Source organism: Onychomys torridus, chromosome 22 (assembly GCF_903995425.1).
Source record: "Onychomys torridus chromosome 22, mOncTor1.1, whole genome shotgun sequence".
Taxonomy (NCBI): Eukaryota; Metazoa; Chordata; class Mammalia; order Rodentia; family Cricetidae; genus Onychomys; species Onychomys torridus.
Window position 1 is genome coordinate 15,195,145 of NC_050464.1, and position 15,653 is coordinate 15,210,797.

Consider the following 15,653-nt stretch of genomic DNA (forward strand, 5'->3'; position numbering starts at 1 on the left):
GCACACCACAAATTTGAGGTCAGCCTGGGCTATATGGATGTTTTTGAAACACATTATTTCAAAAATAACTACTTGTAAATGATGTAATTATAATTTCAAAAATAAAGTTATAATAAAAAATAGTTGTAAGCTATATCAATATTTTTTCGTTTTGTACATTATAATACCCATTTAAATATAACATGTGAGTTAAGTGTATCTGTATCAGTTACTTTTTCTGTTGCTATGATAAAATGCCATAAGAACAACTTTCTTTGTTTGTTTTTTGTTTTTCAAGACAGGATTTCTCTGTGTAGCTTTGCACCTTTCCTGGAACTCACTTTGGAGACCAAGCTGGCCTCGAACTCACAGAGATCCACCTGCCTTTGCCATCCGAGTGCTGGGATTAAAGGTGTGCGCCACCACCACCCAGTTTTTTTTGTTTTTTTTTTTTTTTTTTTTTTTGAGCTGAGGATCAAACCCAGGGCCTTGTGCTTGGTAGGCAAGTGCTCTGCCACTGAGCTGAATCTCCAACCCAAGAACAACTTTTATAAGGCAGAGATTATTTTACTGTTTCAGAGTGGTAAGAATCCATTATGGCAGGGAGGTGTGGCTCCTAGAATTAAGCAGAGAGTGACTAGAAGAGACAAGGCTTTGAATTTTCTAAGTCTGCTTCCAGTGAGAAGCACCTCCCCCTCCCAAACAGTGCCCCCAACCAGGACCAAGTGTTCAGATCCTTGGGCATTTCTACAGTGGGGCATTCTCATTCAAACCAAACGCAATATTTAAATAGTTGGTAGAGGTACAGAACACCTTTTGATGTTTAAAAAAAAAAAAAAAGATTTAGAACAAAGAGAAACTCATTAAAAAAAAAAAAAGATGTGCATTTTCTAAAGCTCTTGTTGAAAGCTGTTCTGATGTATAGTTGTAACAATCTCTTTAACTTCAAAAACGGTTTCAACATTAATCCAAATGGCAGAGGTGGCTCTTTGCATTCAGTACTTTAATAGAAAAGTTCAACACCCCTCCTCCCTAAAAATGTTTCCACTTTAGGAAACATCAGGAAGTTATTTCCAAGGACAGATAGCATCCTCCTTACAGGACAGGTTAGAACTGATTCCCATTGTGAATGGCAGTCTGGGAGACACTCTGGGAACTGAAAATCCTGCAGCACCTCAGCCACTCACTCAGTGGTGATGCCTTGTGGGTTTGGCTTGCTTTCCTTCTCTCAGAAATGCTAGTCTTGTTAGAGATGGTCTGTAGCATGTGAGTCCCACAGAAAAACAGCTTTGTAGTTTGTGCATGCACGAATGTACACACACATATATAAATTGTGTGTGTGTGCACTCACATGCATGTGGAGGCCAAATGTTAATATCAGGCATCTTCAGTCACTGTCCACATCTTTTTAGTCAGGGTCTCTCACTGAACCTGGAGCTCACCAATTTTTCTAGACTGGCTGGCCAGCCCCTTCTCCCCAGCACTAGTGTTGAATGCACCTGTCCAGCTTTTCTTTTTACATACATGGTTGCTAGGAATTGAACTTGAGTCTGCCTGCATAAATGGCAGGCTTAACCAACTAAGCTATCTTTCCACCCCTTGTAATTTTTTTTTAATTTTTATTTTAGGCATATGGCTGTTTTGCCTGCATGTATGCACCAACCAGGTGTGACAAGTGCTCAAAGAGGCCAGGAAGGGCATTGGATCCCTTAGACCTGAAGTTACAGACAGTTGTAAACTGCCAAATGGGTTCTGGAGACTCAAACCCAGGAGCTCTGGAAGAGCAGCCAGTGCTCTTAACCACTGAGCCATCTTTTCAACCCGGAGATTTATTTTTATGTGATTGTATGTGTATCTGTGTTATGCACTTGTGCAGGTGCCCTCAGAGGTCAGAAGAGGCCATTGGATGCCTTGGAGTACAGGAGGTTGTAAGCACTTGAAATGGATGCTGAAAAGTAAACATGCCAAGAGCTATGCTCAGGTCCTCTAGAAGAGCAACAAACACTCTTAGCCACTGAGCCCCCTCTCTAGCACACTCTCTGTTTTAATTTAAAACTTAGAAATGATCTTCCTTTCTCCTGAACATCTGGGGATGGCTTAGATACCACTGGGTTTTCACCACGCATCTCCATCAGTTCAGCTCTGCTCATGTTGCCATGGTGGGAATCTGTCAGCAATACTTTAGAATGGCCAGGCCTAGGCCAGGCTGGGGCCTGAGCTAAGGCCAGCTTAAGAGGCAGATATGGAGGCTTTTCATGGCTTTATAAGTAACACTAAATAATCCTTTTTAGGGCTCTAACTCTATTCTGTTAGCTCAATATTGAAAAATTGTTTTAAAATCATTTAATATTCAGAAAGGCCTGTGTATGGTGGGGCGGGGGAGTGGTGAGTGGTGCTAGGGCCTGTCACATTCCAGGCAATTTTTTTTTCTTCCACTGAGCTATGTTCCTAACTCCTTTTATTTCATTTTTGTTGAGACAGAGTCTTGCACTATATATCCCAGGCTGGCCTTGAACTACAGTCCCTTTGCCTCTTCTTGGATGCTGTGATTACAAGTTTTCATCATTTCTGGAAGCTCCCCACCACACCCCATAATACAAAGTGCATTAAGTTCTGTAAGAGCCTCCACTGTCTGAATAATTCATTCTCTTTAAAATCCAAGGCACTCTTTTAACTGTAAACATGTATAAAATCAAGAAACAATTTATTGGCTAGAGGGACCTTAGTTTGGGTCCATAGAACCCAGTATATTGGGATGTGGTAGTGTGCATCTGTAATCCCGGAGTTCCAAAGGCAAGCTAGAAGGCAGAGACAAGGGTTCCCTAGAAGCTCATGGGACCAGCTAGCCTGGTGTACACAGGGACAAATAAAAGACGCTGCATCAAACAAGCTGAGAGGTGAGGACAGACACTCAAGACTGTCTTCTGACCCCCATATGCACACCCACACTCACAGACACAATGATTTTTAAAAACATACATAGCACAGAGTAAATATTTTCATTCCAAAACAAACGAATGCAGGTATAACAGAGAGGGAGAGAGAGACAGAGACAGAGAGACAGAGACAGAAAGATAGATAGATAGATAGATAGATAGAGAGAGAGAGAGAGAGAGAGAGAGAGAGAGAGAGAGAATAAGACCAAAACCTAGTAAATGGCAGCTATGTGTCTAATCGGGCTTATGACAGAATCACCATGAATATCCTCACTCCTGGTACCAGTTTTCTGAATTGACAATATTTCTCATCATTAACCAACTACCTAACAAAGGTGGGGGCATTGTTTTGGCTTACAGTTCAGAGGAATTCAGTCCATCACGGTGGGGAAGGCAAGGTAGTGTGAGAAGTTTGGCCTGTAGTGCTACCAGGAAGCATGCTTGTGTTCATCTCAAGCCCTATCCTTTCAAACTGGCTCAGTGGATAAGAGTATAAGTATGAGAGCCTCAGTTCTGATACTGGTACCCATACGAAAAGCCAGGCATGGCCACACATCAGTGGCCATGGCAGAGGAGCTGCAGTCAGCAATGGAGCTTACAGAGTTCAATTCACTAAATTAGCAAAGCTAAACCCTGGAGAGGCAAAGACTGTGTGTCTGTGTGTGTGTGTGTGTGTGTGTGTGTGTGTGTGTGTGTGTGTGTACTGTCTTCAGAATGCCCTCTTGCTTCTTCCTCCTGCTTTCTGCTGCCAAGTTCCTGCTGTATTGGGCATGGCATGGTTGCTACATGAAAGGATCCCACTGTATCTAGTATAGTGTGATTGTTTCATGGGAAAATCCCACTCCTCACTGGGCAGTTACTTGCAGATCATAATGAAGATGATTCTTATAAGAGCAATGATGATTAGTTAGACCTGTGATTTAATTGGACTTTCTGAGTCAGCCTAAAAGATACAGGTGGTTAAGACAGTAAAGATAATTAAGGAAATGGTTTAGGTTATCTGCCAATTGCTCCAATAAGAGATACAAAAAAGGCAAAAAAAAAAAAAAACCAAAAAAAAACCAGGCTAGAAGTCACCTTCCTCTTCATTAGATGTGAGATTTGCAGAGGATGCCATAATGAAAACAAGGAAATTTCATGCATTACAGACCCATGAACTCTGCCTGTGGAAAACAGGCCAATGATCAAAGAAAACAATCATGTCCCCACACCCAAGATTAGGCCTGAGTTCCTTAGTCAATGTAGCTTACAGAATTAATCACAGGGTTCAATAGACACCTTGAAAAAACAAATTTACAAAAGGAAATGAAATGACCCTATTGTGTGTAAAGAAAAATAGATGGTTAGCTGACCACTCGTTTAAAGTTTCTCTGGAGAATTAGGAATGCTACACTGAAACCACAAACAGCTGCCTGTCAGTACAAAAGGAACTGGCTGAAATATACTTGGCTTGCTTAAATTTCTGAGAAAAAACATGTAACTTCTGATCTTCATGTGATTTCTTATTATGTAAAGATTTTAATTTTTTTGGAAAATATGTAAGTTATGGTTGTGAGGTAATCTTTTCTTGCATAGAAATCTTTGAATTAGGAGGCATAAAAGGAATAAGAGAAAAATAAGAGATAGGAGCATCAGGAAACAAATAGGAGGACAACTGGGAAAAAGAAGGAGGAGGAGGAGAAGGAGGAAGAACAAGAACAAGAAAAACATCAGGGTAGAAGAACAGAACAGAAAGGGAACAGAGCAAGGACAACCAGCAGAGAGAAAAATAAAATGAAGGATTAAGCTTTGGCCCTCAGATAAAGTTCCAGCTTGTGTCTGTGCATCTGTCCAGTAGTTCTCCTACTCCCCAACCCCTCTCCAGTCTCTCGGACCCACTGGAGGCTGGGCCCCTGGGCAGCAGCCACACATCTGGAACCCCCAGCTCTGTGGGAGGAAGGGACAGGAGGATGGCTGGGGCCACCAGCCTACCTCTAGGCTCCATGAGAGACCAAGTGATTGAACAGGACACCCAATGCATTGGGGCACATACCTGTACACACATGGACATAACACACACACACACACACACACACACTAATGATGATGATGACAAACCCCCAAACTGGTGTTCTTGCTGTAAGTTCTGCCAAAGTCAATGGTGCTGTGTCTGAATCACAAGGTGAAAAGATTTTTCTGAGTCACTGAGAAAGCCTTTGGCTACTGGGTAAACGTTACCCCCTCTTTGAACCCTAGGTCCCTGATCCAGGGGTTATAGGAAGAGAAAATAATCTGTCTTGAAGTGAGGGGAGGCAGTGGCAGGCAGGAGTTTCCTTCTGTCCAGAGATCTGTGAAGTCTTCATTGAGCTCTCTAGGGCAGGGCACCCCTAGAAAGTACAAAACAAGTCACTCTGGGGTTGGGGATTTAGCTCAGTGGTAGAGCGCTTGTCTAGCAAGTGCAAGGCCCTGGGTTCGGTCCTCAGCTCCAGAAAAACAAAAGGCAAGTCATTCTCCGAACAGGCTTCCTAATCTAATTAGAGTCCTGGCTGTGTGCAGAAGCAGGATGGCCAGGACAGAGAACACTAACCAAACTGGAAACCATTACTACTCATTCAGCTAGAGACTTAAGGTATGCAAGGGGAGTCTCCAGTAGAACCAGCAAAAGAGCTGGCTGTGGTGGTGCACACCTGTAATCCCAGCCCTCGGGAGATGAAGTTGGTTGGTGTGTGTGTGTGTGTGTCAGGAATTCAAGGCCAGTCTCAGCTACATAGTTTGAGGCCAGCCTGGACTACGTGAAACCTTTTCACACACTAAGTAAGTAAAAAGAACCAGTGGAAAGCTGGGAAGCGGGGGCAGGTGGATCTCTGAGTTCGAGGCCAGCCTGGTCTATATAGAGAGTGAGTTCCAGGACAGCCAGGGCTACATAGAGAAACCCGTCTTGAAAAAGAACCAGTGGAGAACTGTGTAGAAGCTGGACAAGTGTCCTGAGTAGTTACAGCAGCATCATAGAGTTCACGTGGTGAGGTTGCCTGGCTCGGTGGTTAAGGGACATGGTTTGAGCCCCAGCTCTCTGCTGATGTGGCCTAGGACTGCTTACCATTTGTTGACATGACCTTGTGGTTCATTTCCTTATTTAAGTTTACTTATTTGTAAAACGATCTTACTTTTTAATGGGGTGGGGGGAGGCAGAGTAGATGCACGTGGGTGCAGATGCCCGAAGAGGGCACCTTGGAGGCCAGAAGACAGCATCAGATTTCCTGGAGCATTATAGGTGGCTGTGAATGATGGACATGGACGTTGAGAACCAAACTCTAATCTACAAGAGCAGCACATACTCCTAACTGCTGAGCCATCTCTGCAGCCCTTAATTGTTCTGGTGTTCGTTTGACTTTTAGGAGTCTCATATGGCACACACCTGTAATCCCAGCACTCGGGAGGCAGAGGCAGGTGGATCTCTGTGTGTTTGAGGCCAGCCTGGTCTACAAAGCAAGTTCCAGGACAGGCTCCAAAGCTACAGAGAGAAACCCTGTCTTGAAACTGCTCCCTCCCCCCAAAAAAGAGTCTCATACTGTAGCCTAGGATAGTCTGGAACTCACTATGTAGCCTAGGCTGGTCTCCCACTCATGGTAATCCTCCTGCCTTTACCTCCCAATTGTTGGGATCACAAGTTGAGGCACCACGTTGGGCCATTAAATTTTTTTTTTTAAGCTCAAGAACAATTTTTTTTTTTTTTAGTTTGAGAGAAAAAAAACAAAAAAAAAACCAACCAAACAAAAAAAAACCCAGCAGAGTAGACCACCTGAGAACCTGAACAGCTGCCAGGAAGAAGGGGATGAGGAGGAAGAGAGAAAGCCGGGCCTATTGCAACAGAAGTCAGCAGGTTAGCTCCGGGACAGAAGGATGCTTTGGAGAAAGGGTAAGAAAGCCCAGATATATATAATCTGTGTGGAAGGAAGAGGAAACTCACCATTGTAGTTAATGCTGTGGGTTTGAGAAGGTGGTAAAATTTTTGTCAGGATCCAGGAAGTCCAAGATTCATTTTTGTTTTGTTTTGTTTTGTTTTTTGTTTCCTACCCTGGGGCAAGTAGTTATTTCCTTCAGAGCTCTGTGAGTTAACCTGAACAGATTTAGCATAACAGTATACATTCAGCAGCTTATCTTTCGCTACTGATATTAGTTTGATAAAAGGGTAAAATATGCACTGGGTCGATAAATGGCTTAGTTCATAAATACTTACTGAACAAGAGTGAGGACCTGAGTCCAGTACCCCGGAATCTGTGTTAGAAAAAAAACAAAGGGTGCTCAGGGGTGAGGTGGGGACAGGTATGGCGCATGTGCCTGTAATACCAGCCCTTGGTCAGCCCCAGGTTCAGTGAGAGACCCTGTCTCAAATAACTAGACAGTAGAGGAAGACACCTGATGACCTCTGACCTCCATATGCACAGCCCTACACACATGTGCATACACAAATACATACACACAGAGAAGGAAAAACATTCGTAAAAATAAAACGTAGCAATTACAAGCCTTACTCCACAAGCTCAGACAAGCAGAAATGTAGCTCCACTTTCCTCCATGACTTCAAGCCCTTCTCCTGCCCAGCGGGTGGAAATTTGAACTTCTGAGTCTCCAGCTCTCTTAATTTTCCCTACGGTGGTGCCAAGGCATGTGGGGTGAGGTGCCTCTGGGTTTCAGTCTACACAGTAGAAACAGGGCATGTGCCAGGTCTGGCCTCAGGAATCCGCTTGGCCGACCCCCATTTCTGGCACACCTTCTTCCCTCAAAGGCTGTTCTGAGTTGTGGCATGAGCTCACTTCTCCTCCTTGGCCTCTCACAAGCATTTTATCTGAACTGCAGATTCTCGAGGTTTCCTCAAGGGAGCTGAGCGTTCGACTCAAGACCTACTGCTAGGCCAACAACCTCAGCTTCCCCTCACCCCAGTTAGAGCTCTCCTGAAGCCACGGCCTTCCTCAGAGACGGTTCTGCCTAACAGGAAGGAAAAGAAAGGACACACACAAGGAAAATCACAGTGGGTTTTTACCTCAAAAACATCCTGGAGCCGGCAGTGAAGCTCGGCTCAGAGAGCTTGTGCTGGACATGCAGGAAGGCCTGGGTTCCAGCCCAACACCACAGGAAATTGATGTGGCAGCACGTGCCCATAATCCTAGACAGTGTGGACGGAGGCAGGAGGATCAGAATTTCAAGGTCGTCCTCAGCGACATAGTTCAAGACCACCTTGGTCTACATGAAACTGGTATAGAAAGCAAAATCCTGGATTAAAATAGATATAAATATCTATTTGAATTTTAAAAGTACAAGTATTTATTTATTTTGTGTGTGTGTGTGGGCACATGTACGCATGCAACAGGTCTCAGGAAGTCCATACATCCAGAAGGGAGCTCAAGCTGGACTAGATAAAGAGCCAGCATTCTCTAGGAACTTGCAAAATGGTTCGTGTCCACCAAAGGAGTCACTGCACATGGTCCCCCCCCCCCCAAAAAAAGGAACATATGGCTTTCCCTTGACATATACCTGTGGCTGCATATCAAAGCCCATGCTGGCCTCCAGGCGCCCTCAGTCCCTACTCACAAGTCCCTGTTACCCATTTCCCAGTCCCCTCGCTTCCCAGGCCTCCTAATCTCAGAGCCTTGCTTTCTTTGTACCCACCCGCTGCAGTTCTCACTATGCCCCTTCCTGCTGGTCTCCAGCTCCTGCCATCTCCACTCTTCTTTCCCGCTTCCCTATCCCTGCCTATGTCCAGTCTACTGGATTTTTTCTCTCTGCTCTGGACTCTTCTAGATGCCTCCAGACATTCTCTCTCTCTTTGTTAATTCCACCAGGGGAGAATAAGACCTCTACCACAACCTTTGAGCCAAATTTGAAGCAGGCTTTATTAAATACTGGCCAGAACGATGCATGCTAGCCAGGTCCACAGCCAGGATTCCCACAGAATGGCCACCAGTCACACCAGTCAGGTGCTATTGTAAGTACATAGCCCACAAGGCTATGTACTTCCCACCTTCATGCAACTAGGGGCAAGCATACATCCTGACGTACTTCCTGCCTGCATACCTCCTGCCTACGTGTGACCAAGCACATCCTGTGCAGTTGGGGCAATGAACCTGTTTACAGGGTGAAAATGTGACTTGTTATCTTACATGAACAATGGCCCCTAGAATTCCAGGAAATTGTCTGTCCTCTGGCAAGTGGGGCTGACAGATTAGAGGCATTTTTTGTTTTATAGCTCTCTTAAGCACAGTAACTTTAACTTAAAACATAACCTTAGCCCTCACATCATGTCTATAACACAAACCGAGTGGCCTTTACTTTACTGTATCCATTGCATACAATATAGAAGTCAGAGGACAACTTGCAGGAGTTCTTTCTCTCCTTCTACCATGTGATTGAACTCAGGACATCAAGTGCCTTTATCATCCGATCCCCAATATTCTGGGTTTTAGTGAACTGGGCCATGCAGAACCCTGTATTTGGACCGCAGGATCTGTCTTGTTATAAACAAACAAACAAACAAACAAACAAACAAAACAAAACACTGCCTAGTGATGGTTTTTTCGCGGTGCTCTTACCCTCCAAAGAAAAGTCACGAAACACGACAGAATCCATTAACAAGTTTTATTAAGACAAGGAGAATGGGATAGATGTGGCCAGGCCTGCATAAGGACACGTGTGAGAAGGGGGCAGGGGAACATGGGGCCTGTCTTTTAAGGGCCAGCTTGCACCTGCCCACACAGGCCCACATGGCTGCTCCATGCATGTGCATAGATCACATGATCGCGCCACGCAATTACACGACCACGCAGCAGCAGGGCATGGGTTACATAGGATGTATGACCTGGAAATGACTAGGTGGAAATGACTAAGTGTCCCACCGGGCATGCGTGACCATGGGGGGGCGGGGTTTGGAATTCCTAACACCTAGTTTTCCCTTTGCACTAGGCCAAGCTGTTAGACAAAGGCACCCAGTGAAGAACTGGTTACCTCTCCAAGGAGACTGGGATGTGGTGGTCAGGGCTTTTGGTGAAGGGAGAGTCTAGAGCGGACATGACCCTGAGCCATGTGAGGAGAGGGGGGAGGGTAAGGGAGATGGGAGATGGGGGGACCATGTGCAGCAGCCAGGAGGCCCCAAAAGAGAGGAGAAGAAAAGGACTTGATAGACAGAATGGTTGGACTTTATCAGGAGGGGCAGCCCAGCCCCTGGGCAGGAAGTAGGGCTAGGTTGTGGGGAGCCACAGCTGTGGCTCTAACTGCTGACAGCATGAAAACATTCTGCCATGAGAACTGGAACACGCAGGCCATTCCTGCAGCAAGTATGGCCCAGGCTCAGGCCCTGGCTCTGTTCTCATCACTGCTGACCGTCTGTGTCTCTGAAGGTGAGTGGAGGGAGAGGCCAGAGAAATGCAGAGCCATAGGGGTGCAGAGAGTGTGGAGACACAGCCGCTGACCTTCCTGTCTTTGTTCCTCAGGGAGCCCCGAGGTGTGGGTGCGAGTCCATATGGAGGCCACCAGGCTCTCATCCCTCTCCCTCTCAGTTCGCTGCGGGGTCTTAGGAACCAATCTCATCTCCCTGGTAACAGTGATCTGGGAAGGATTTGTGGATGCCCAAGGGACCAAACTAGCTGTGTTACACCCAGACCTTGGCACCCAGTGGTGGGTCCCTGCCTCCCAGGCCCGCTGGGAAACCTCAAACAGCGTCTCTCTCACTCTGACCCTGGAACAGTCCAAGGCAAAAACGTCCCTGGCTAACACCACATTCTGCTGCGAGTTCGTTACTTTCCCTCACGGTTCCAGGGTCGCCTGTGGAAGGCTGCATAGCTCAGATCCAGGTGTGTCTGGGAAGAGGAGGGAGACAGGGAGAACCTTGACGCTGGCTGCCCATCTGACACCTTTATTTGTTCCTAGGACTCTCTGCCCCAACTCCAGTCCCCATTCTTCAAGCAGACCTGGCCAGGATCTTGGGGACCTCAGGGTTTCTCCTGCTTGGTTTCATCTTCATACTCTATCTCCTGTGGCGGCAGAAGCATTGGTGAGAATGGGCCCAGTAACATCCCCACACCACTTGGCTAGCTGCCTTCTGCCCCTGACTCCTCCTCTTCTGTTTCCCAGGTGTTTCAGAAAATCTCGGCCATCCCCCACCAGCACCCAGGCACACATGGAAGCTCAGGTGAGGCTTTGAAGGATGGTGTCTGGAGCAGGGCACCAGGGGTCCCCCACAGCCAGCCGGCAAAGCATCCCTGGCCACTCTCCACCACCACCCCCATTCAGCACCTCTGTATGAGGCTACGGGCCACCTTGACCAGCACCTGCCCCAGTTCACACCACTCCCCACCGATGACCCACACCAACCAACCCCCGGTGCCTGTCTCCTCAGCTTCTCCGATCACCCTCTGCACACGGCAGCTTCGTCTCAACTGAGAATGGATTGTACGCTTCTGCAGGGGAGACACTTCCCCACCCTGTTCCCAACAGCCTTGCTTCCACTGACTGTCTGGAGCACGGTATCCTGGGAAAATGCTCAGAAGTTCAATGACAGGCACCCTCGGTCCCCTCCAAGCCTTTGGAACATCCCTCTGCTGGTGTCTTCATCCTGGGCCTCTTCATGAGTCTTGTTTTGTTTTAGGCCTCTGATGAGACCACACCCTGCTGGCTAGGATGTGGTCAGTGTATGCGCACGTATGGACACAGGTGTGAGTGGAGGGGTATGATGAAGGCCCAGTTACATCCTGTTTTGTACACAATTCCACCCTCCAAGATGATGTCTTTAATAAGGTCATTAAAATGATCCTTCTGTTTGGGACTTTAGTTTTATTTATCTTTTGCTTCTTTAGGAGGGTCAGGGGCAGATTCAGTCCCTTGGGAGGAAGGACCCAAATTAAAGCCAGAAGTGACTGGGTTTGAGACCCAAATTGAACCTGTGGTTGGTCCTTGCTGAAGGACACAAAGAACAGGGTCTCCTGGGGCTTCAACAGGCTTTTCTGACCTGGCCTCCTCATGATGGACCTCCAGATGCTGCTGCCCACTGGCCACTCAGAGGCAGGCAGATAGGCCTTGCAGACACAGAGATTGAACACAGGCTCATCCATCTCAAGTTGCTCTACCCAGGAACTGGGTTCCTCTGCATGAGACAAGCACCCCAGGTCCCCACATCATCCTCAGAGGAGATAAAATGAGTGAGACATCCTTGTGAGCCACAAGGACCTCAGGTGTGGATTCCTGGGTCATTCTAGCCTGGTGACCCACATAGCTTGATTACATGAGAGGCTCCCTTGCTTGTGGGGGTGCGTAAGGAGGGTGCAGAAGCCCAAGGAGCATGGAGGTAGCAAGGCAGGAGACTGAGCTGTTGTTTGGACTGGCCTGTGTAGGCTTCACCACCCTTGAGAAGAGCCTGAGATACAGAGAAGCTTGGGAGAGAGGCAGGAGATCCATTAGGAGGAAGAAAAGAAACTGAGCCTGAGCCTTCCTGGTGGGACTGCCTTCCACCCGCATCCCTGGAACTCCTGTAAGTGGTCTTGTGTCTACCAGGTAACAACTAACACTGCTTCTGAGGGGGTCCGATGGCCCTCACAGGGCTGTAGCACAAGAAGCCAAGAAGCCATGGGCAAGGCGATATCCTCAAAGAGGCTGCGAGTGGAGAGTGACCTGGAATTCATAGCCCCGCCCTCCTCCTCTGGAGTGGGTAACCTGGACCATCCCCAGCAACTATGCAGAAACTGCCGGCAACTCACATCTGGGAAGACCAGCGGCTAGACCCGCAAGAATCCTCCACTGACTCCTCCTGCTGCCAGTCACCCCAAGCCTGGCTTCCTCGGTGCTACCCTCGGCCCCACTCCCTTGACAACGCCGCTTGAGGGTGTCCCTAGTCTCTCACCTTTGCCATCCCTGATGCCTGCCCCCCACCTGCAGCTTGCACCTCACCCTGGGTGTCCGGGCCCCAGCATAGCCCAGCTGTCTCCTTCTGTCTTCCTCAGGGTTCACTGCCCTCCTGGTAGTCTACTTCGTCACTGTCACATCCTGAGAAGCCTGTGCCCAGGACCTTTCTTCCTCAGCCCAAAGCCTGCACCAGAGACTAGCCTATAATAGCTTTGAGACTGGTTAGCTCTCGGACCTCAAACCATCACCTAGTGCATTATTCTCAACTCCAGTCTTGTGGGGTCACCATGCACCGGAAGTGGCCACAATGACATCACGATATGGCATATGAAAACCAAATCAGACCTGAAAGCTTGGCCAGTAGGACCAGGGAGATGGCGCTAATCAGGATGACGTGCAGTGTGTGTGTGTGTGTGTGTGGGGGGGTCTGATTGGAACAGTGGGACCCGCCTCCTCCTTCCTATTGTCTGAGATTTTTTAGTGGCCCATGGGGGAGTCAGTCTGTGGCCTGACTGTGGCCACATCCCAAAGCACAGGACATTGGGTCTTTTGGCAAAGTTATAGTGAAGGGGACAAGGGTTCCCAAACTGAGGTTCCAGCCACGCCCTGCAGAATGTAGCACAATGGATTTCACAGATCCACCCTTAAAAAAAAAAAAAAAAAAAAGGTTCAGCGTCTGTGAAATACATCAACTCGCTCACAAGATTGGGCTGGCTGGAAAGAGTCCAGGGCCTGAGAGCTACTAAAGCCACAACCACCGTCTGGAAGGGTGAGGGGACAGCACAGGACATGTGAAGGATGAGACAAGGCAGAAAGTCCAAGTGGAGAGCAGAAGACCAGACGGTCAGGTGGGGGCTGGGCCGACAGACAGGAGCATCTGTCTTGTCTGTGACCACAAGGGAAGGTCCTCAATGTAGGAAAAGAAGAATCCACAAGGCAACAGAGAGATGCGGAGATCCCACTCTCCCTCAGTGATCCTCGGGAGGCCCTGGGGGTTAGGCCACTTTACCCTAAACCTTTCTGACTCCTCAGCACCCCAGGGTCCCTCCACAGGGCCGCCTCTCCTGCCTGGTGGCTCCACTGGTTTCACTTCCTGGAGGGAATCAGGCCATGGCTTGGATCCTGCTTCTGCTGCTGTCAGCTGCATGCCTGCAAGCTGGTGAGTGGTGGAGAGACTCTTAGAGTCTCCTATGCTTGTGTGTGTGTGGGGGAGACTCCCAGCTTCCACCCGCATCTGCTGAAGAAGCTCGAGAGTCAGTGAGGCAGAATGTCACAAAGAAACCTCCCAGAAACTAACCAGTTCCCTCTTCAACTGTCCATATGTTGCTAAAAAAACAAAAGAACAATGCTACCCACAAAAATGGACCAAATCTAAGTAGAAAACTATATATCCCCTTCAACTTCCTTCCTTCCGAACCTAAGTGAACTCTGACAGACGGCTCCCATCCATCATCACCTCTCCTCTAGGATTTTTTCAAAATACTTGGTATTTTTATTTTGTTTTTTTCTGAGACAGGTTCTCAAGTCATCCACGCTGGCCTTTAACACAAGATGTAGCCAAGGATGACCATGAATACCATATCTTCCTATCTCTCTCAGCCGCTATAATTATAGACATACATGCACCACCACATCCGGTTCCATTTAGTGCTTTTTCTTTTTTCTTTTCTTTTCTTTTCCTTTTCTCTTTTTTCCCCCCACAGGCTACCTCAGGCCAGGCAACCTAAATTCTCAAACACTGATAGCCAGGCTAGAACCCAATGTCTGTTCCCCAAGGGAACCATAATGTTCCTTTGAGATAAATGACTCAACATTCCCTACAGGATATTTGGCCACGGGTTAAGCACCTAAATGTTGTTGAGAATGTTGATTCTGTGTAAGTCTTCGTTATGGGCCTCTTTGATGTTTCTCCCTTTGGAAACCGACCTGGCAAGTCACATGACCATTTGAGTAACAGCTTTGAGTAACCCCTTCTCAGCGCCCAGCTATCTGGAGGGAGATAATGAACAGAAACTCCTTTAGATGACTGGCCAGACCATCATCCTGGCAGCCTGCTTGTGTGAACACTTCAGGGATGCCCAGAGGAGACACTGTTAGCATGTAGACATCTGTGCTGTCCTACGCTTAGGGTCCTGACAGGATATATCCTCAGCCGCAGACACTAAGAGCGCCCCCTTGTGTGCATTTGCTACCTTCCCTAATAAAAGAAGGCCCTGCCTGGCTCTGGTCTCTTTCTCTTCTTCCTTTTCTTTTCAGGGACCGATCTCTGCCCCTTCTCTCCCCTCCCCTCAATAAACCTCCCACATGGGCCCTGTTATATGGTGCGACTCCTTCCTGCCGGTTTTAAAATACAACAGCTGGGCTGGAGAGATGGCTCAGAGGTTAAGAGCACTCACTGCTCTTCCAGAGGTCCTGAGTTCAATTCCCAGCAACCACATAGTGACTCACAACCATCTTTAATGAGATCTGGTGCCCTCTTCTGTATACATAATAAACAAATCTTTAAAATTTAAAACAGACACCACTCCAGCTGTCACGTGACCATGGCTGCTGCTGGATACAGTAAATATGGAGAAAAGATACCAGTGAGTGATCCTAATCACTGGGGTCTTTCTAGTACTCTTCCCAGAAGCCTCTAACAATGTAGTTAAGGGACAAGAAGCATCCTTTGCTGGAGAGGAGCACAGCAAAAGGTACCTTTTCCTGGACAACTGTTTTAAGGTAGAAGGTGGCTTCAGCTGGAGATGTCAGCGATAGGTCAAAGACCAAGAACACATTGCTCACCTGCGTGACCTCCAAAGCTGGTGATTTGTTGTTGTTGTTTGTTGTTCAAGACAGGGTTTCTCTGTGTAGCCCTGGCTGTCCTGGAAC

At 47.5% G+C, this 15,653-nt stretch overlaps 1 protein-coding gene across 1 annotated transcript; it reads left to right on the forward strand.

Moving 5' to 3' along the window:
* The first annotated feature begins 10,203 nt into the window (after nt 1–10,203).
* Pvrig (PVR related immunoglobulin domain containing) lies at nt 10,204–12,760 on the forward strand. The gene is made up of 6 exons (XM_036172359.1): nt 10,204–10,285; nt 10,379–10,738; nt 10,815–10,938; nt 11,019–11,076; nt 11,284–11,410; nt 12,609–12,760. The coding sequence occupies exons 1-6, from the start codon at nt 10,225–10,227 to the stop codon at nt 12,758–12,760; spliced, it is 882 nt and encodes a 293-aa protein (XP_036028252.1). The 5' UTR covers nt 10,204–10,224.
* Nucleotides 12,761–15,653: the final 2,893 nt, after the last annotated feature.